Source organism: Psittacula echo (genome assembly GCF_963264785.1).
Source record: "Psittacula echo genome assembly, chromosome: 3".
Classification (NCBI taxonomy): domain Eukaryota; kingdom Metazoa; phylum Chordata; class Aves; order Psittaciformes; family Psittacidae; genus Psittacula; species Psittacula echo.
Window position 1 is genome coordinate 21,239,250 of NC_137736.1, and position 22,819 is coordinate 21,262,068.

The 22,819-nt window shown below is 41.8% G+C and overlaps 1 protein-coding gene across 1 annotated transcript; it reads left to right on the plus strand.

Moving 5' to 3' along the window:
- Positions 1–1,450: 1,450 nt before the first annotated feature.
- On the plus strand, positions 1,451–22,317 carry TBX19 (T-box transcription factor 19; the record flags this gene model as incomplete). The annotated part of the gene is made up of 9 exons (XM_080612772.1): positions 1,451–1,560; positions 9,340–9,566; positions 15,203–15,467; positions 17,013–17,147; positions 17,911–17,972; positions 19,413–19,474; positions 20,230–20,331; positions 21,185–21,317; positions 22,083–22,317. The coding sequence occupies exons 2-9, from the start codon at positions 9,370–9,372 to the stop codon at positions 22,315–22,317; spliced, it is 1,191 nt and encodes a 396-aa protein (XP_080468898.1). The 5' UTR covers positions 1,451–1,560; positions 9,340–9,369.
- Between the last annotated feature and the right edge of the window lie 502 nt (positions 22,318–22,819).

Genomic DNA, 22,819 nt, shown 5'->3' on the forward strand with positions numbered 1-22,819 from the left:
TCCTTCCTTCCCGAAGTCCTTGCTTAGCTGCCTTAACTCAAGGCTGACTTTCCTGAAGAAACTTTTATGATGTTGGATGCCCATCTCTGCAGGATTTGATGTTCTACCGGTAAGCACATTTTGCCCAGCCTCACTGTTGGTTGTCTATCCACTTGTTTTACTTTTTTGCAGTACAGGTAATGTAACCTTATCCAAGCAGCCTTAGCACACCATTCTAGCGTGAAATGTGCATATTAGGGACCAGCTGACTTTCCAGATGTAGCAGTAATGGAAATGGGGAGGGTGGTAGTCATCTGTTCCCAAAGTACTGGGATTCTATACACTGAAATGTAGGGATTTTTCATTACTTCCAAGTTTTGCTGTTTTTTGTGATGGAGTCCATTGTGAATGTTGGTACTGTGTGAGATGGTGTGACAGTGATGGCAGCAATTTCATCTTGCTTAGTATTTACAGTAATAAGATTGCTCATGAGGAACAAAGAAATTTCTGCACAGAGTTGAAATTGTTTGAAGAAATCATGCTTCAAAACAGTGTATTAAGCTTTGTGTATGGATACTTACAAGGCAAGTTTGGAGAAGGACAGAGACTCTGCCATGGGGTGGCTTCCAGCTCAGTGCAGGATGACAGTCTACTTGTGGGTAGATTGCAGCTGGCATGCCGTAAATTTGGAGGCTTATGGCACTGTTGCTTTTACATGCAGTTAGAAACTCATGTTCTGGGAACTGCCTCGTGGAGCAGTGTGGGCACTTGAAGCTCATCCCCTTGTGCTGTGTGCTAGAGGTTGAAAGAGCCTCTGAGTTTCTGAGAACAGTTCTTGCTTAGTTTTGGTACTTAATCACATTAATGAAAGTAAGATCACTGTTATTGGAGATCCTCAAATCTGAGGAGGATGACACTTAAACACCTTTGTCTTAAATACTGATGTTTACAACTATACCAAATACTGACCATGTAGAGCAGAAAGCACAAAAATGGCATATTTTCTTAAAACCACCTGCCTCACTGTAATGTGACAACACTAAATGTTTTTAACAGCTGTGGAATTGTTTTGTAAAATAAAAACCAAACTCTGAAATTCTCTACAAAGTTTTGTACTGTTTGTACTGATCTGTTTGCTGTTGTGCCTTTTCTAGGTATTTACACTGTTTGATTTCTACATTGATAAAAAATCTTTTTCCTAATTTAAAACTGTCTCTGTAATGAAGTGAAAGCTTTACTTACAGGTGCTGGGTTTTTTTTTCCCCTTCAATAAAGTTGTCATTGCATTAAATGAATTGCTCTTATGGTTAATGCGAAGTGTTTAATGGTGCTGATTCTGCAGATGATACTGGAATTGCTGTGGGTTGGTTTGCTGGTTGGATTCCTTGTTGTTTTCTTGGTTTTTCATTTTGTTTTTTAAAGTGATTGTCTTGTGTAAACAGCAAAGAAAGTAAGGGGATCTCTGCAGAAGTACCACTGCAGTGCAGCTGCTTCTCCCAGCATGTGTCTAGCTCAACCAAATGCTTACTGGCGTATCTGCATGCAGATAGACAACTGGTTGGCGCAACTCGAGTTGTTAAGGTGAGGATGATCTTTTTATTATTTCTTTCTTATTTACCTCAAGAGTCAACCTACATGTGCCAACAAACTATTGGCTTAGTCCATGCTACAGAGCAAATAATTATTGATGTTATTCTGTCAGCAGAGGTAAGAGTTATAAAGCAGCGTGCCTCTTTGTGGAATAAATACACCGAACACTGATGTACAGTGGAAGTAAAAAGCCAGTGAGTTATGAATGTGTGTAAAAAGTAGAGTTAGATACAATCATTTTTAAAAAAAACTTTCAAAAAGTGTTCCTGTTTGAGTTTATACCTGTTACGTATCCAAACACTTGCTGTGCTTGTAATATTCCTTGGCAGTGTTAACAGGGCTGTGCATTGGGCTGTTCAGAGTACATTAAACTTTGATCTGATTGACAGGGCAAACTTCGGCAGTTGCATTTTTTTTGCAAGGGCAGTGGTAAGTCTTGTGTGCTGGGGGAGACTGAAGTTTTCAGTTACTTTTTTTGTTGTTCTTCTAAGCAAGCTCTGACTCGGAGCTGACAAAATGGAAATTTCTGTCCTACAGGAAACCCAGAAGTTGTAGTTGAAATAGAGGCAGTCACTGGTCTTCCTGTAATGCAGAAACCTTGTTATTTTATCTTCTTGAAAAGGTTAGAGCTTCCAAAGACTGTCAGGAGAGGTTGATCTATCTATTTCATATCAAGAGAGCTATGAATCTAAGTCCTAAAAGGGCAATAAATCCTTTCTGTATTTAATAGCTTAAAGCTATTTTGCTTGCCTCGTTCAGCCTCCTACATAACAAAGCTGTTGAACTTAATACCTGAATGATTAAGAAAAAACCAACCAAACAAAAAAGCAAAGAAGTATTAAATCTTCATTTGAAATATCTAAGCAACAAATTATCAGCTGCCCTCTGGAGAAAGTGTATTCTGTAGATGACTTTGCTCCTTGGAAATAATCTGAAAGGGTTTGTTTATTGGTTGTGCTACAGCAGCTGGTCCCTGAATCCATTGATAAATATTGCAGCAGTGTTGTCAAAACCACATTCAAATTCAGTGGCAAGACTTCCAGAAGACTGCTGTACTTATCTGCTCCTTTCCCTTCTCTTTCCACAAGATTTGATTTGCAAGAGAGGGTATTTCATGGATGCACGGAGCTCAAAGTTGAGGGTTGATGTTTATTACCTCTCCTCACTTGTATCTTTCCTGTTGAGCTCAGTCTCGGTTGCTGTATCAGTGGGGGTACAGGCTTGTAAGTGCCCAGCCATGAAGAGCTGGAGGTGCCTAAAGGGAACAAAATTCTCTGTTTTCTCACTTTTCTTTAGAAAGCTTCTGATGAGTTAGAGATGGACTAGTATATCTAAGATGCCAATTTTGGGGATTGATATTTTTAAGCTAGCCTATTTGAAACCCTTTTAAGTTTTTCTTGGGATCCCTTGTGGCACCTATAAGAGAGCTTATTCCTGAGAGTTTATGCTTTTAAAATGTCTGCAGAAGCAAGCGTGGAGTAACACTTGCATGGTGTAAAAATGGTACCTCCAAAGTGTTGGCTGGCCAACGTGATCTCATAGCAGCTATTAAAGTGCTGTTACTTCCAAATATGTGGAGTTAGTTTATCATGGGCAGGTACTTCAGTGTTTTCTAGTTGTAACAGGATGTGACAAGCTCACCACTTCTGACAGAATCAAATGCCTCAGCCCAGTTACACCTGCAATGTGTTAACTCTCATAGTTAACAGAAAAGTTTTAATTTATGCATCCAAGTCAAAGGTGCATGTTTGATTTCCTGCATATGAACACTGGACCTATTAATTTTGTTCTGAGATGTTGTAAATCAAATTTAAAAGTTTGCTTAGATTCTCTTAAATGTATTTTTTTATTACTTTCTCATCTTCAAAATGGGACAGGAAGAGTTTATGGCTCTAGGTGTTAATCCATGTCTGGAGATGGCACTGAAGATCTTCAAGCAGGAAAAACTAATCAGGGAAAGGTATAATTAGTGTTTAAAACTGAGAAACATTTATCACCAGCGTGACAAGTGTACTGGGTTGGCATGGCAAGGATTTGGTAGTGGAGCAGCTACAGCAGTGGCTTCTGTGAGGAGCTGCTGGCAGCTTTCCTGTATCTGATAGAGCCAATGCCAGCTGGCTACAAGATGGACCCAGTGCTCACCAAGGCTGAACCCATCAGCAATGGTGGCAGCACCTCTGGGATAAGGTATTTAAGAAGCAGGGGGGAAACCTGTGCAGTTGCAGCTGGGGAAGAAAGCAGTGAGAATATGTGAGAGAAACAGCTCTGCAGACACCAAGATCAGTGCAGAGGAGGTGCTCCAAGTGCCAGAGCAGCCTGTGATGGAGACCATGCTGAGGTAGACTTTGCCTCTGCAGCTCATGAAGGAGCAGATCTCCACCTGCAGCCCATGGAGGACCCCACACTGGAGGTGGGGGATGTCCGAAGGAGGTTGTGATCCTGTGGGCAGCCTGCTCTGGAGCATGTCCTGTCAGTCCTGTGGCCCTGTGGAGAGAGGAGCCTGCACTGGAGCAGGTTTGCTGCAGGACTGAGGACCACTAGGCACCCGTGCTGGAGCATTCTTTCTTGGAGGATGCACCCCATGGAAGGGGCCCACCCTGGAGCAGTCTGTTCCTGAATAACTGTGCCCATGGAAGGGACACACTGGAGCAGTTTGTGAAGAACCTTGGAGAAGTTCATGGAGAACTGTCTCCTGTGGGAGGGACCCCACAACGGAGCACGGGAAGAGTGTGAAGAGTCCTCTCCTGAGGCGGAAGGGGAACACATAATGCATGATGGACAAACCACAGCCCCCATTCCCTGACCTCCTGCACCATTGCAGGGGTGGAGGCAGAGAACTTGGGAGTGAAGTTGACCATGAGAAGAAGGGAGGGGTGGGGAAAGGTATTTTTTAAGATTTAGTTTTATTTCTCATTACCCTGCTCTGACTGGATTGGTTAATAAATGAAACTAATTTTCCCAAGTCAAGTCTGTTTTACCTGTGAGCATAATTGCTGAATGATCTTTTCCTGTCCTTATCTCAGCCCATGAACCTTCTATTTTCTCTCCCCTGCCCAGCTGAGAAGGGGAGAGATAGAGCAGCTTTGGTGGGCACCTGGGGACAGCCAGGATCAACTCACTGTGCTGCATCAGGGGTTTTTAATATTTATTTGAAATCATTATTTAAAATTCTTCCCTGTGAGGGAAGTGAGGCACTGGCACAGGTTGTCCACAGGAGCTGTGCCTGCCCCATCCCTGGCAGTGTTCAAGGCCAGGTTGGATTGGGCTTTGAGTGGAAGATGTCCCTGCCCATGGCAGGGGAGTTGGACCTAGGTGATCTTTACGGGCTCTTCCAACCCAAACTCTTCTATGATAATTTCCAAACACTACCCCCCAATTTTTTATTTTTTTATTTTTTTTTTTTTAACAGGTTGTTCTGGAAAGCCTCCTGTGCCTTCTGGGCTCAGAATTAACCTCAGTTATAATCTCAATTATAGCACCAGGCAGGGAGGTACTATTTGAACAAGCTGCCTGCCTCACTGCTAGAAACCTACCTGGTGGAAGTTATTGAAAGTATCCCCACACCCCTGACATTAATGAAAAGGCTAATCTTCTCTAAGTCTCTTCTAGCCTAGCAATCTCTTAAGGGGCTGGATCCATGATTAAAAACCATAAGGAAAGCAGCTGTCTTTTTATCCTCTCTTAATTATTCCATGGTAGTTGATAGGTGTTGATTTCCTGGGAGTGTTATGGCGATGGAGGTTACGTTTCCCTGTGTTGTTGGGACTAAATGTTCAGAGGGGGGGTTAGTTGTTTGAATGCTTTAGTTGGAGCTTTAGAGGTGGAAAAAATGAGTGTTGTTCTCTGCAATTTCATGTGATCATGAAGGGCTGCCTTTTATTTGGAAACATGCACCTAAAGGCCAAAACAACAGCTATCCAATGTCAAGGCAAGGAAGGCCTCTTTAATTACTTTTTTTCTTGGCTTTGTTTTTTTTCTTTCTGCTGTATCTCACCAGCTGGTGGCCAGGAGGCTTTTAGAATGAGCTTAATTAGAAAGTTGAAAATAACACCCTGCTTTTTCCTGCTGTAACTTGGGGAATAAACTCCAGTAAGTGTTGCAGGATTGTTCTTTCACTGCTCTCCCCAGCCCCCATTGCTTCATTTAAAAATATGAGTCACTAACTGTTATTAGTAAATCCTGGTCATGGCTGGAGGTGGTTCTGAGTGCTGTACTTGCCTTTTTAGCTAGTAAGGGTTAGTTCTGACTGGCCATGAGCCACGAGGAATCTGATCTCTGCTCAGAAGAGCTCAGCTCTCCCCGCTGGGCTTCAGGGAAAGTTTACAACACTGCAGGTTTTGTACAAGCATCTTTGCTCCCTCTGATGCCCCTACTGATTTGCTCATTTAATTAAACAGGGGACAAGTGCAAGATGGGTAATAAATAATCTTCTGTCCTTTGGCCCTGCTCTGTCCCATGCGTGGTGGTAATGATTGTCAGTCACCTCATTACTGTATTACTCTGTAACTGCAGCTAGCTACCTTTTCTTCAAATGTCAGGTTCAGGGAGCTTTAACTTCCAGCCCAAGAAATAACCCACCTACATACATCACACATTGCTCCTAATCTGAACTCTTACAGCTGAAACACCCTTCCCCACACTGAAAAAAGCAACTGGGCTATTCCCACAAGCCAACCACAGGTAACTACTCTCATTTTGGAAAATTTTGTGGTTGGAGGCATCCTTAGCTATGGTAACACAGTTATAAAACTAAAATTCAAACTGTATGAATGCCAGGTATTTTAAGAGATTTGTGTTTTGGGGTGTTTTGTTGTTTGTTTTCCTCTGGGACGCAAGACTTTGAAGCATCATGCACCTTGTATGAGCGATAACCATAAGCACCCAGGTGTAACTTACATTTAGTATCTGAAAGTGCATTTTATTATTGTGCAGGATGCAAATTTTGGTATGATACTCCAAAGCAAATGCCTTCATGCTTCTCTCTTAGGGACACTGGCTGTAAAAAAAATCAGTCTTATTGATGAAACGCTTGTTTCCCAGCTCATTACTGGAATGGGTCTATTGTCCATTCCTTCCACATATACTTTCTGCTCCACAGCTCTGTCCCAGGAGTGCTCTGAACAAGCAATGCATTCAGGGCAGGACCTCCCTTTCTTTTGCTTTGTGGCTGTCTCCATTTCCAATCCATCTTTGCTGAGCATATTCTTTGCCTCCATTCACCAGTGGCTGCTGTTAAGACAGCGTTTCACTGCTTCATTTTGAAACTCTTCCAGCATCATGAGCTGTTGTTGCTTTTGTGCACGCTTTTGATGTCCTTTAAGCTCTAAGCATCTTGAGGAAAGCAGATTGGATTTGGTTTTCACAGGCTCTAATCTGGTGTCACTGCACTTGAAGCCTTGTGGGAGAGATGAGCAGTCAGTACTTCTGAAAACCAAGCTGCTTCCCTTTTTATTTGTCTATAGAAAGAACTGTGTATAACTACTGACATATTGCTACTTTTATGAACTACTGTCTCTTTACTTGCCTCGGCTTTAAATCACCTGATTTCTGAGCAACTGATTCTAAAAAAGGCTGTGTGGAAATAGGGCTTCAACTTAAAAATAATAATCCCAAAATAACACAGATGTATTTTAGAGCTGTCTGAAAACCTGAAGTTGAACTGAAATATCCAGTACCTCAACCAGCTCTGATTTCTGTGTTTATTTACATTTATAATATAATGAAACTAAAACCTGTCTTACATCATTTCCTATGCATTTGCTATAGCATTTTATCACATGCAGGGGAAGATTACAGTAGTAGCTCCTTTCTTCTCTGAGCATTTGGAAAGGAGAACCTAAACCTAAACATACTGCATGTTACACACAAATACTACCTGAGATGCAGTTATTTTTCCAAATGCAATATGGCACACTTCCAAGTGTGCTTTCTAAATATCCTATAGATTTTAAAGTACATTCTTCAGTTGTTCAACAGTGAAAGTGGGCTGGATATTAACTAGAAGTTGCTGACACCTTTTGGTGTAACTCACAAGGTGAGTTAACTGATAATCTAGGTAATTTTGTTATGATTTGGCAATTTTAAGAGGTATATAAAGCCTGAAAAGAAGAGAGGGAAGATGTGTTAGAGTGTGAAGTTTGAAAGTAGCATGATTGGGATTACCTAGATGTAAAAATACCTCAGACCTGTCTGGCTTGAACCTTCCAATGGTGCTGAGGTTGCTGGGAATTGAGGGCTTTCTCCTAAAGTCCTGTTCTGCGGAACATCACACTGCTGCACACCTGCAGCTGGGCAGTTCTGAGGACTTTCAGGCAGTATTCCTACTCTGTGTAGAACTAGTTGCCAAATAAGGTGCCATACAACACAAATAAGATCAACAAGCTCTGGCTCTTGCTGCTCAGGTAGATGGTACCTCTCAGGTTTTTAATGGCAAGATCTGTTGAGCTTGATTTAACTTAAATCCCGTTTTATGAAATTTGCCAGACTCTTTCTTGTCTGTATAAATCCCATCAGTGACCCATGAGGTCATTTCCTCTTTTAGAAAGAACCAGAAGCACAGGAATTCAACAGGAGCTATTGAATTAAACAAATGCAAAGTTCTCAATGAGGAGCCAGAACATGTATTTCTCTAAAAACAACTTTCAACACTATGTTTTCATAATCAAGTCCCTGACTATGTCATGTCAGACAGAAATTTCAGAGACACAATCAAAACTAGATGCACCAGGAGAAAACAGGCACTCAAATGCCTTGTTATGTGTCAAAGTCCAGTATTTATGGGTCACTGATATCCACGTGGCCTCCACTTAACCCTTTAGCATGGAACTGACCCAAGTTCCTCATATCCTTGGCTGAGTGCTGAAATGTTGTGCTTCTCAGCAAAATGGTGGCTTCTTTGTGCAGGGTATGTGCAGTTGGATTAGGCTTGTCAGAGAAGGTCTCAGCCTGAGGACTGGAAAGTGTCTGTTTTAGGCGTGATGAGAGAGTTTTTGTACAAGATGGGCATGGAGCAGGTCAGCAATGCCAGGCCTCAGGCAGTTAGGCTCACATCCAGCCCCAGGACCATGGGGTTTGTCCCTCAAAATGCAGCCAGAGGGGAGTTCAGCTGCTTGTAAGGTGCAGCAGGGGTTTTGTGAATGACAGTGGGACCAATGGATGGACTCAGTAGGCATCAACAGCGGAGCGTAGGGCTGCTACCTTCTCTTTGTGCATTGAAACCTCAGTGTAAAAGGTTCTCTTGCTATTATGATTTGATTTAGGAACACAAAGGAATGAGGTTAATATGTTTATTCAACTTGCTTGGTGAAAATATTTAAAGACTACCTTCTCTGTGTAACTATCTTGACTGTTACCAGCTCCTTTGGTCAGGGTCCCCATCAGCGTGAATGCAATTTCCATGCATTGTTTCAGTCTGGAAATGAAACAATTTTCATTAATGGGAACCTGGTTCTCAAGCAGAACAATTAGACCCACTTCAGGTTGAAAAAAGATAAAAGCATGCTAATTTGGATGGAGGACTCTTCTTTCAAGGCAGCCAATTGAGTCATCAGCTTGCCACCCACCTGACTGTCTGACAGGTAATTAGGAGATAGTCCTCTTTTTGTGTGGAGTGTGTGCGTAAACCTCCACACTCTGGTGTCACTGCCCATTGGAACTTCCAGAGGAAAGAGCTAGTCAGTGGCAAAAGAGTGAGGAGAGCATGTTTGTCAGACGGTGCCCAACAAACTGGCATGTTTTTTGATTCAGCTCGTTATTTTTGTCTTTTCACAGCTACCTGAAGTTTCTGGCAGTAAAGTCGTCATGGCAGACCTGGGCTGCAAAAAACCCAGCGACTGCACCGTCTCCAGACTGCTCAGCGTAGTGGAGAGTGAACTCCGGGCTGGGAGAGACAAAGGTGATCCCACTGAGAAACAGCTCCAGGTTGTCTTAGAGGATGCGACGCTCTGGCAGAGATTCAGAGAAGTCACTAATGAGATGATCGTGACCAAGAATGGCAGGTGAGTGAGCTGCTCAGCACTGTGGGCTAAGTCTAGATGACAACCAGGGGGGCTAACTGCTATAGTAATAAACTGTGTGTGTAGGTCTGAAAGAACTGCAGGGAACGTGTAACAGCTTTGCAGTCCCCTAAAACTGGCATATGGTCAGAATAGGGTGTCCCTGGTCTTTTTTGGTCACTGCTAAACCATTCCCACCATCCTTTATTCCTGCTTATGAAGCACGCTGGAGAAATATGTTGACTGGCTTAAGGCTGCACAAAAAGGGAGCTTTTGCAAGGGAATTGATGGTACCTCTCAAACCCTTCTGAATGACTTCTTGTACTAATAATCTACCTTTATTTGCAAGTTCTTAACTGTAGACCTCAAATTACTGTACAGAAGCAAATTGGTGGTGTTATCCCCATCTGCAGTTCCTGTCTCTCTGGCTGTGGGTATTAACAGCTTGTACAAGCAGTCTGTACTAGAATGGGGTACAATAAGCCTGTGCCCTATGTGCCGTCCAGGTTGCATGGTCCCACAATGGTATCACTCCGTAGATGTTGCCGGTGCCCTCAGAAACAAATGTGGAATATCAGTTAACACACACAGTTTTAGAAATGCAAAATATTGTGTTGTAAATGAATCACATATCTTACTAATTGGGGAACAGGAAAGGCATAGGAAAACTTGACAAGGATACTAATTGTGAATGAGACACTGGATTTTAGGAGGCTCTTCACAGAAGTTCTGCTTTGAACTGGGCTGACAGCAGAGTCTACCCCGTAACAGACAGACAGCTACTACAGTAAGGTTCTCCAGTACTTTTGGTACTAAGGTTTTTATTTATTGTACCCCTGCCACTCCTCTGCCACCACCCGCAGCACCCCCCAACATGTACAGGTTTCTTTTGCAAGACCTCTCAGGAGATCCACGTAGGGATCATGCGGTGTGACTTTAATTGATGTTGCAGACTTTGATTTAGCAGAATTTGTGGGCGATATTACTGTTGACTGTAGCTTGACAATGGACAGGGATGAAAGCAGTTGAAAGGCAAAATTCAGCCCGTTGGCTTAGCAAGGTTATTCTGTTGAGAAGACAGCTGACTTCCCAAAGTATCAGCTCTTGGTGTAACACTGCCTTATTGCCATTCTGATTCCTCCTAACAACATACAGGGACAGAAATCTTCTGCTAAGATTCTCTTTATACCAAGAAGCTGCTTTTTGCTTCATTTAAATTGGTTTAAAAACTGCTGTTAGGTTACAGCAAACTTCTGAGTGGACTTTCACTTATCTTGTGGTAGCTTAAACAGACTCCTGAGCAGTGCAAGTGACCAAAAATGAGGTAAGACAGGTTTGCCTCACATTCATGAAATTCATACAAAGCATCACACCTTACCAACAGGGGTTTTCAGTTTCTTTCCTCTCAGCTAGTGTAAATCGTGACTGCACGGTGATACTAGTTCTCTCTAAAATATCTAGGTGAGTACATAGATAAAATCCTTTTATGATGATAAGGGAATCTTGTGACATTTAAATGTGCCTGGTTACATTTTATTTCATTTGTAAACTCCCTTGTTTTTCTTTATTCTTATTTGTAAACTCCTTATCAGCTTGATCCTATTTTTCCTAAAGCCAGTGACAGCTCTAGTGATGTCAGTGGGGACAGGAATAGATTCTTTATGATCAATACAGTCATCTCAAAATAAAAAATTATAAAAGTATGTCACACTGTCGTCTGCATAAATCCTTTTAACAAAGTCACTGTAGCATCAGGGACTATGAAAAAGGATCTCTTGCATTTCTGAAAGTATCTTCCATAACAAACACATCAGCTCATTAAAAAAAGAATGCAGAGAGTGGCCTGCAGCAAAGCTCTCTGAGCAACTCCATGCAGTTCAAAAGGAGACGAACTTGAGACAGTTTCCATTGAGTGCTGAGTTTTTTCAGGTTCAAGATAACCTCAGTGATTGTCTCCAGAGGGATTCTCAATAGAAAAAATATTGACCTAATTCTGCTGCTGCTTAAATCAGTAGGACTTACTCAGTGATTCTTCCTGAATGGCATATAAATGCTTTTGAAAACTGTGTGTTTCAATTAACAGGAACAGCCAGTCTGAAGGTCTGTGTGTGAAAACTAAGACAGTTTGTGCAGACACATTGTTAGCAAAATTCAGAAATTAAACTGAAACCTGATACAGGAGCATTGGAGAGCATGAAAGGCTGATTGATTAGTGATCCTCGAGGGTCAAATTCTAGCATGCACAATTCTCTCTGCTGTGACAGTCATCTCTAATTGGTACTGAGGGTCCCAAAATGTCATAATTAGATGAACCAACTTCAGTGTTAACACATAAATATGTCTCCATATCAAACTTCATTATAATAACCACCTGCCATAGCAATATGCTTAGGTACACAGGAAAGAGAGATATATTCTGAACAGGATATACTTCAGTGCAATTAAACCGCATGCTATACCACAAAACACATCCCAGTAGCTGCAGCTGATGTAGTGGGAATCAGTCTCCTATTTTGCTCAGGTTTACTGTATTCAAATGGTACCTTAATATAAACTGCTCTGTGTTTATACCATATCAGCTATGCAGCCCAGGGGCAGGAAGGTGCCACTGTTCCCCTCTGCACATCTGGAATGTGGATCAATGAATCCACAGTGGATGAATGCAGGCAAATATGAGTGGGGGGAATGAAGCCCTTTCCAGGCTTAAATGCTAAAGCAACTTTACTAGTACTACACATTCAAGTTTTATATCAAACACCTTCCCACTCAAGTTCTGTACTGTGGAGTAGTTGTAGCAGATCTGCTCTAAATAAACTGAAGAGGCTGAGGTGCTCAACTATTGCAGTAATGGAGGTCACGTGTGTACCTACCTGGTCATTGAAACAAACATCCTGACTGAAGCAAATATGGAAAAATCATCATTTGCCATGCTAAAAGACAAACAAATGTGGTTTTTCATAGTAAAGCCACTTACTCAGCACAGGTAAAGGTAAGCTTTTCATCATTAGAATCTGTACAGTCAAGACATGCTGGTCCGGGTGAGGGAGAGGTTAACTGCATGTGAAGCAGGTTAATGCACCAAAGTACTATAATCTCTGTGACACAGGAGGTTAGAGTTGATAATGACTGTATTCTCTTTCGGCATTAGCCTAGAGGCCTTCTGGGGATACACTCAAGCCTCACAAGTAGAAAGGCAAGGAAGTCTGCATTGTGGGCAAAGGAATTAACAATTTGTATGTAACACAAATAATTCTGAGAAACCTAGTGATACTAAATTTTCACGTGGATGAATTTTCCTCTCCACTTCAATTTCAGCTAAATATCTAAGTGTGTTACTTTGAGGACTGATTGTACGGGGCCTAGGCGGTGCAGGAAGCAGCGCATCCACACTTTTAATCACATTCCTGCTTGATAGCTGGTGCATCCTGGCCAGAAAGACGCATTAAAAATAGCATATAAATCCCTGGCTAAGCTTCTATTTAGTGAGAAACATCACAGTTCAATATATCTTCCTCAGTGCTGCACAGGCCCTACATCATCAAGGATTTGTACTTCGATTAAAAATCTCAAATTTCTCAAATCCTGTCTTCTCCTGTCAGCAGAAGGTGATGAATGTATACAGCAAGAACTATTTAAAGGTATCCAGAAAAGTAGGCGGTGAGTGGGATGTTACTGTTAGCAATCTGCAGTTGGGTGTCACCGGAGAGAATGGCTGTAGGGGCAGAGACTTGTGTCCTTTTAGAGCCTGCAGTTCCTTTGCTGTCTATTTTGGACACCTTGTGCTGCTAGCTACATAAGCCTATAGAGCCACCTTACCTTAGCCCCATGGCCATGGATCACAGGCAGTTACTGTGGTTGCTTGGTGTATCCGATCTCTCTGTACCCATCGAGAAAAGGAGTTTGAAGATTCACTGGCTTATGCATAAAAATTTGGTGTGGCAAAATGGCAGTTACCAGGAGAGGTCAGTACGGAGGTGTCTGGGACAGGAAGGTCTCTTCTTATAGAAGAATGTAGGAGGTTATACATAACAGCTGTAATAATCTTCCACTGGAAAGACGTGTATTTATTGACAAGTTAAGAAACTTAGTGAACAGGATACCTTTGCTGGAAGACTCCTCTATTCTGCTGATCACAATTTTCTCCCCAGTTCCTGAAACTGTTGGAGCCCTACTAACTATTGCTGCAGAATTTCAGGCACTGAGATGCCAATTCAGAGCTGTATGATATGGATCACAAGTACCAGGACAGACAGAAAACTGCTGAAAATCTAGCTGTGAACTGCACAAATCTCTTTTACAAAAGAGAAAATAATAATTAAAAGGAGACTGAGAAAAGGTGACACTGGACTTTTAAGAGCAAAAGGCTCATTTTTGCAAAACTAAACAAAGGCAGGGTTTCTTGTGCATTTTTTAAATGCTCAAGAGGGTGGGAAGACTTGATGAGAGATATTTATTGCTTAGTGAAGGACAACATTGCATCTAAGGTGAAACTAAAAGTAGAACCACCTGATCAAGCTGATGAGGTCAGGGAACATGGAAGGATGGGACCAATTTACTGGAAAAACTGCCAGGTGCAAGGTCTAATGGCAAGGATTTTAACCAGACTTCTCAAACTGGAGATTTATTTAATGATGGTGAGACGGTATGAGAATGCTGTACTTAGGACAGGGAGAAAACACATTTCAGCTAACTGCAGACTTTTAAGTATATCACCAGAATAAGAATTCAGGACGTATTTTGAAGGAAAGAGTAATGAAGTATGGGAAAAACAATGAAAATGAGATAAAAAGGCATTTTACTAAATTTAAGTCATGCCAGACTAACTTGTCACAATCCTGATAAAGTAAAGAAGTATTTTTACACAAGGAAAATGTAGCAGACTTATTAGGGTATTTATAATAGCACTACCTGGAAACCATTACTCAAGTGGGAGATCTGGGGGATTAACATAAGAACCATAGGAAGTGACAGAGGGAAGGGACTGACTTTGCTCACAAAATGACAGAATATGACGATCCCTTCAAGGGAAGGGAGAAAAGCCTTTTGTATAGAATAGCATGGTCAATAAATCTATCTGGAGTCTGAAGAGTAACTGGCTGGGATTATGTCCTGATTGCTGGAGCCTGCAGGGTGATCTCAGAGGATATAGCCACAGTCAGTCAAAGTGGGACTCGGACACTTGCCAGAGCACAGGAGCGTGTGCTGAGGTAGTCTGAGCACCAAAGAAGTGCACTTTATAATAGAATTCTACAGTTAATGCAGTGCATCTGTGGTTCAGCTCCACCTTGTCAGCCATTTTCATCTCTTGTCCAATCCTGTTCATGCCTCTTTTCCCACACCTGAGGATGTATTTAGCATGTCCAGATCCCATGGACCCTGCTGATGCTCTACACAGTTCATTCTGTTCATAACTCTTGGCATGATCAAGACCTTAGTGTCCTACTTTAGCGATAACATGTTTTTTTCCTAAATTATTGAAATAAAAGGAAGGATTAATCTTAAAGAGACTTCTTCAGCTAGACAGAGGGAGGATGTTTTTCACAATGACCTAATCTGTGAGCATCTGGTCACAGATATATTAAGGAGAGTGCTTCAAAACCAGTTTCCAGTGGTCTCCCCCTTTTTTGTTTCATGGCCAGGCGGATGTTCCCTGTTTTGAAGATCAGCGTGTCTGGCTTAGACCCAAACGCCATGTATTCCTTCCTGCTGGACTTTGCCCCCACTGATGGCCACCGCTGGAAGTATGTAAACGGAGAATGGGTGCCGGCTGGGAAGCCAGAGCCACCAAACCACAGCTGCGTCTACATCCACCCAGACTCTCCCAACTTTGGGGCCCATTGGATGAAAGCTGCCATTTCCTTCAGCAAAGTCAAACTTACCAACAAGCTCAATGGGAGTGGGCAGGTATGGCCTGATGTTTCCCCATACACCTCTTGGCTTCAATTGCAAGCACCTACCAATCAAGAAATATCAAGGGTGCATTTATGTAATTATAGAGGCCCTTACAGGCCTCTTCACCCACAGATGCCAATTATTCTCTGGAGGCCAAATGTAAACAGGAATAAACAGGCCTTAATTGGCGCTTTCAGATTTTAATGGACTTCTTGATGTTAAGAGAGACAGAGTGCTGTGGTTTACTTAATCATCGGGGGGCTTTTCAGAGTTGGTCTTGTGTGCTGGGGATTTTTACATAGGACTTCAGAGAAAAGGGGAAAAAATGGTCACGGGTATTAGGTTTTTGTTGTGTTCCCCCATGTTGTTTGGTATAAGTGGAATGTTGGCAGGAGTCAGATAGCAGAATAAAAGGCTGCTCCTAAATGAAATAATTACTATGTCTGCTTTTGCATCATGATAATTATCAATATTCTATTGAATCAGCGTTGGCCTTTGGAAAGAAACCACATGTACCAGAAATAAATGACTTTCTCTTTGAACCCCTTAAAAATGCAAACAGGAAAATTAATTTTGTTTCGTATTTTATTTTTGATGATGCATCTAAAGGTAAAATGTTGCACAAGACCTTTTGTTCGCTTGTTTGCTTTTTACAAAACTCCTACATTGGATGATACTTGTCATCCTAGAATCAATTTCTTTCATGTAAATAGTATATGTTCTCTATCTGTAATTTCCATTAGGTTTTGAGGTAATTCTGTAAGCTTAGTACCCTAATTAGGTAGGAAATTGTCTCTTATTTACAGACCGGAGAACACAAACATGACCTGACTTTTCCTAAGTCACACATGGAATCAGCACACAAAATTTATTGTGGAGCATAGAACAGGATCTGAATTCGCAAATTCTTGTCGTGTATCCAGGACCTTTAGAAAAGTCAAAGGTCTCAGAGAAGTATGCATGGGAGTAAAAAAGCTACAGAAAACCAACTTGAAGGGTCAAAGAGACCCCGGGGTTAAAAACAGGGGAATGTGATATGTCCATATGGTAAAGTAGAAAGCAGGGGAGGAAAAGCCATATGAGAAAAGCCCAAGCAAAAGTCACTAAATAAAAAGCCAGGTTAGAGACGTCTACCAAGACTTGTTTAGATTCACTTCATCTTGCTCAGAAAGATGACTAGGTGACTGCCTCAGCTCCCTCCTGTCCTGTTTTCTGTGATGGTGATTCTTTCAGACAGTAGAAACGGGACAGGGATTGCCCTTTAACTGTTTCAACAGCCTCTAGTGCAGCGGAAGCCCAGTGTTTTGAAGACCACAGCTGCCAGCACAAATATTCACTAATGCTGCCAGATCAAAAGCTTTAAATCCAACTCCAGTGAAGTCTCATTCTGTTCAGCCCTGTTCACCCCAGTCATGAGAAGGCAGCACCTGCCCTTCTGCTCTCAGTAATCACTGACTTTAGCAGTGACATCTGGTCTATTACAGAGCTAGAGCAAAAGAACCGCTGTGGGATACCAAAGTGGCACTGGGGTCTGTCTCTTTGTTTTGTTTTCTGCAGATAATGTTGAACTCCCTGCATAAATATGAGCCTCAGGTACACATAGTTCGAGTAGGAGGCCCCCACCGGATGGTGATGAACTGTTCCTTCCCTGAGACACAGTTCATAGCTGTGACGGCCTACCAAAATGAAGAGGTAGGTGGATGCCACACTGTGCTTTTGGTTACCATTGATGAGATATATTAAATCTTATTGACTAGAAGATCAGCATGCCTTCTCTTGTTTCTTTACTGGCCCCATGCAGTGTAATGGTTCACCCAGTCTAACACTGTCTTCTCTCTGCAGCAGAACATTTTCTAATCTAGTGTCTGGCTGCAGTACTAAGCCAGGTCTAGCCTAATATCCTGCTACAGCTATTCCAGACTGGCCCATCTGTCCTGGCATCCCAATCCCATACTGGAAAAAAGAAATATAGTCAAGTCCAGTATCTTTCTCCAGCAATGGCTGACAGTTATAATGACAGCCCTATTCCCACTCCTTATGATATATACAATGGCAGAACCGCACAACATTCCACGGGAAAATTTATTCTTAACCCCAAAACTGTAATTCGGAGATGCTTTGGACTGTGACAACTGCTAACTCACATGCCACATCCCATGCTAGTGTTGCTGCAGATTTGATTCATACTTGGTAGGATTTCAGTGTTTAAACTCTCTTGAAAGGGTCCACCCTCCCACAGAATTTGCCAGACTAGAGCATGTCACTAGGCTGCCTCAACTGATGTTCTGCCTGTGGCACTGATCAGTACAAAGCACTCTGCAATGAGCAAAGCTGTCTCCTAACCAACCCTGGAAAACATGTGTTTTGTTAGGCAGCTCCACTTAGATTACTCTGGAACATGTTTTGTCAAGTTTCTGTTCCTTCACTAACATGCCTTGTTTTCTGTAAACTCAAGATAACAGCTCTCAAAATCAAGTATAATCCCTTTGCCAAAGCCTTCCTGGATGCGAAAGAAAGGTGAGTACAGATTTTTTTGCTTCTGTAGCATTTTCTGCTGATGTTGTAAAATCTGTGGCATCACAATGTGAAAGATACATTATATAACTTAATCTTGTTTCTGCTGCCTTAAATTCAGAGTTATTCCACTGATATTAGTGGGGAGACTCTATATAATTATTACACTGGGGTCTCAAGTGAGTGAATATCCTCTTGGGGATCTTAGGACTTAGCACTGTCTACACAGGAAGTCTGAAATGAGATGGTGTGAACTACCCCAGTAATGTTATACACCGTGTGTGTTCACTACATTGTACTTGCACTCAAGTGAATCCCATAATTTAATAGCTTGGGGAGAACAATAGTTAAATGCAGCTGTCTTAAAACAAAGCTCAAGTGAAATTGACTGTAACTGTAATTTAACTACACTGCTACTATTAAATCTGTGTAATAATGTATGATGTGCTTATTTAAAGTAACCTGTAGGTGCTAGCTATATAAGATGCTAGAGATGCTTCCATTGGAAACATTCTAGTTTATCTTTCAAAGTTTTACTTTCCTCTTCCCTGCTAATGCAGAGGGGCATCCAAATTATGCATTCCAATCTATAATTGCTAATGAATTTTGTTTGGACCCGCCTGTATCTTCTGACACATAGAATCATAGAATAGTTAGGGTTGGAAAGCACCTTAAGATCATCTAGTTCCAACCTCCCTGCTATGGGCAGGGACACATTGTGCTAGACCGTGTCTCCCAAGGCTCTGTCCAACCTGGCCTTGAACACTGCTAGGGATGGAGCACTTAACACTTCTCTGGGCAACCTGTTCCAGTGCCTCACCACCCTCACAGTAAAGAACCTCTTCCTTACATCTAACTTGAATCTCCCCTGTTTAAGTTTAAACCCATTACCCCTTGTCCTATTGCTACAGTCCCTAATGAAGGGTCCCTCTCCAGCATCCTTGTAGGCCCCCTTCAGACATAAAGTTTCCTACGTACCTGCAAGAGAATCTGTATTTCTTTCCATTCTTCTCACCACTTAAAAAGCTGCTGTGTCTCAGCATCAGGGTTTCCAGCTGTGGAGGGGGACTGCTGACTTGGGCTTGCCTGGCTGAGCAGGTGGCGCACAGCCCTGCTTTGGTCTGGGCAGGAGGCCAGGCCAGGCTGAGGCTGTTCATGCAAGCAGAAACCATGCCCACAGGTAGATTTAGAATTCCAGGTTCAACCCTTGAATTTGGCACAAACTTAAGAACATTTTAATGTATGCCATGAAACATAAGTTCCTGCTTCCTTTATGGCAGGCTGCAGAAAAATCTACTGCTGTGTATAAAGTGGTTAAAGAAGATGGACTTCACTCCTTTTAAAACTACTTTTTTTTTTTTTTTTTTGTGAATAGTTCTGGTTTTAACTTTCTTTTATCGTTTCTCAATGAGAAGTTTTACTACTAAGTATTTTGCTTTTCAGAAACCATCCCAAGGATGCTCCAGAAACAGTCTCTGAAGGTCAACATATGACATATTCTCACTGTGAGATTTTATTCATGTCAGCTGGAAGATTTGTGTGATATGATAGGTGCTGGGAACCTGGGACTTGCTTAACTGGATCACACCAGTCATTCACTGGGTCCTGAATTATGTTCATAGAGAGGAATCCTTTAAAAAAGTAAAGAAGATTGAAGAAACCTCACAGTAGGAAATATTGCAACAGTTTCTGCAGAGGAATCATTCTGCTTATGATCTACTTTTCAGTATTAAAAGTATTAGAATCAAGATGCTGTATGACATTTTTAGGGCTTTCTCCCCCATTTGTTTTGTATTTGTAACTGTGAATATTTTTGTCACCCATAAAATTACTTCTCATGAGTGAACAGGTAAAAAAATGGGGGGAGCAGAACTGGTGTCTGTTTTAATAGTCAGTTTTTCTTTCATTTGTTCTTTGATGTTTGTGACATTTCCTGTTAGTTGTTTTCAGGTCTTGATCTTTAGGGTTAGTGGTTTTGGGGTTTTTGGGGGATTGGTGGTTGGGTTGGTTGGTGGGGCTTTTTTTAATTGCCAGTTGTACCATAAAGCAGTATTCTGGACTCTGCTTGGTGTTTCTGAGGCACAGCTGATTCTGCAAGAAGGCTGATTACTTTCGTTATCGTATTGCAGTGTTTAAGTGCAATAATAGTTTTCTTCTTTCTCTCCCCTCAAAGTGGGTGGCTGGGTGATTTCCAACCCAGATACAATGTGTGCATCAGGGAGCTCTAATTATCAGTACACTGGACCTTTGCCTCTGGCAGCTCCACATGCTCCCCATGGCTACGAGCGATATTCAGCACTGCGAGGGCATCGGGCTGCTCCGTACCCACCTTCCTACATGCAGAGAAATCATTCCCCTGCAGGTACAACTTTAAAGCTGCTTTGCTTCCAGGGAACAGACGCTCTTTGCCTGTCTGACCCTTGCTTTAGATTAGCATAAGCATTAAAACAAGCAAGAGCTGAGGCTAGGAAAGAGCATAAGTATGTAACAAACTGCACTGAACCTGCATGCACAAAGTATGGTTAAGACAGCAAAAAGTAGGTACAAAGAGCTGGGTGCACTGAAACTGTTAATTATAAATGAGGGTGAATGAACTTGCTTAAAGTACAACTTCTAATTATACAAAAAGAGCATTGCAAGCCTTCTTCCAATGTCATGCCGTGAAACATTTATGCTCTTGAGTCAAAGCAGCCCTTAGGAACATGGTAGGAGCTGACTTGAGATGAAGGCATCTTGGTATTGCCAAAATGTCTTCTGAGTTTATTTCACTCTCTAGATCTGAATGCAGAGTTCCAGAAATTGATTCCACTCTAATCAGATGAAATCAGCCAGAAGCAAGAGTTAGGATAAAGTAATCTGTTTGCTAATTATAATTTAGCAAGGCATCATGTTTAATGGAAATATTTAAGCTCAAGTTATAGGGAAGTATCAAAACATTGCCACTCATATGGCAAATATCATTAATGAGACTATTAGACTTGCAAAAAGGCATATCCTATGTCTATCATGCTGTATCTTCTAATATATCACACCTAGAATTACAATGGCATCTTGCTACTCTCTTAATAAACACATGAATTTTGTCTTTTTACTTATGGAACCTCATGATCAGATTGATTCCTCAGGCCTACCGTTGTTCTGTAGCATTAAAAAAATGTCTCTGCAATAGTCACTGAGGATTTGTTTGTTACTCTTTTATTTTTCCCCTCCCAAAGTTAATTTGTTTGAGAGCTCAAGCAATAATCTCCAGGTATTCTCAGGGCATGACAGCTGGACTTTGCCATCCTCTCCACACGCTAATTTGCTCTCAGCACCACACACAAAGGGAGCTGCCAGCCCTGGACCCAGGTAAGGCTACAGGAAAAATACTGTTATTAGGAGCAGTGAGGCTTGTAGGACTGCCCTGGTGATTCACACTTTGTTCCAAGCTTTAATTGGTATCCAGGATTTGAAACATGTCCTAAGTGCCCAATTCAACATTCCTGGACAAATCTGTCCAACAAGCTAATTGTCTCCTGCTCTGAAATCAATGGGAACTTTGTTCTTCCCCAGCACTGCTGAAAACCAGGATTTGGAAGAGCCACAGAGAACTCTGGTGTCTACAGTCTGCGAGCATTTTAAAGCCAAATTATTTTTCATTATATATTTCTCACTGTTCTCCTGCATGAAATGAGGATCTTAATCCCATACAGGGATGAAACAGTCTAATTCATGTTCTATTGTAAAAGTATTGTTAATAGGGTAGTAAACACTTCTAGGAATGGATGGAATTTAGAAGCAGAGAGTCAATTAATTATCAAGTATTTCCCCTTCTTTTCCCAAAATAAATGCACGCATTTCTTCTCTAATTTAGGTGCCAGGAAAACCAGCTGCAATTCTTTAAAATTTGTAAGCATTCACAAAAAATATCTTTAAATCTTGAAACCTCACATATTTCTCTCCATGCCTTCCCCAAGGTCACCAGGTCTGATGATTGCTGATCTAGTTTGGTAACTTGATGCCGATAGCTGCCTTTTAGCAGATAATGCACTTGACTTTACTGTGGTAAATCTCTTGCAGGTGAAAAATGCTTTGAAATAGGTAATTCAATTTGTACTGCTTTTTTTTTCCCAGCCACTACCCTTGCCTGTGGACAGTGAGCAACGGTGCTGTAAACACTGCCAACCCAGGAAGTGAGGTGAACAGCAGGCCTTCAAGCATGTTTCTAAGGAGTAATGTCCCCTTACCCACTGCATCATCAGTCCAAATCCCTCTGCAGGGAGTGGTATCCAGCAGCATGGAAATGCAAGGGGAAACTGCTCTAGCCAGGTTGGCTGACTCTGCATGGACATCTTCACACTCCTTTTAATAGACTGGCAGCTCATGAGGGAACCTCAGCCAAACCAGACTGATGCAAATGGCAAGCGACCCCTTAGAATTGCAGCTCCGAGAAGGGATATGTATGCAGAAAACCAACTTCATCAAACATCACATTCCATAACGTACCTCTTGTGTGCCAGCAAAGCCAAAATGCATAACACAAAACCAGGAAATATTATGGGAACCAGCTTATTACTGTAACCTTTATGCGTCATTCAGAAAGAATCTTTATAGTCAGTTTAGCTTCTGTATCACATAAAAAATGATCAGACATGGGACTGAGTGAAGCAGATATGGCAGCTGGATGTTCGCTTGTCATTTTAAAAGTCCTTTCTGTAACTAGCGGCTGAATACTGGGGAAATTGTGAGCAACTGGTAATTGGAAGGGACAGCGCTGCTTTAAAGACTTTCTGAATCTGTCACATGGAGGTTTTCACAATACCTGAACCTAAATCCTTCAGGGGATGAAATTAGTCTGACACTCTCATGCC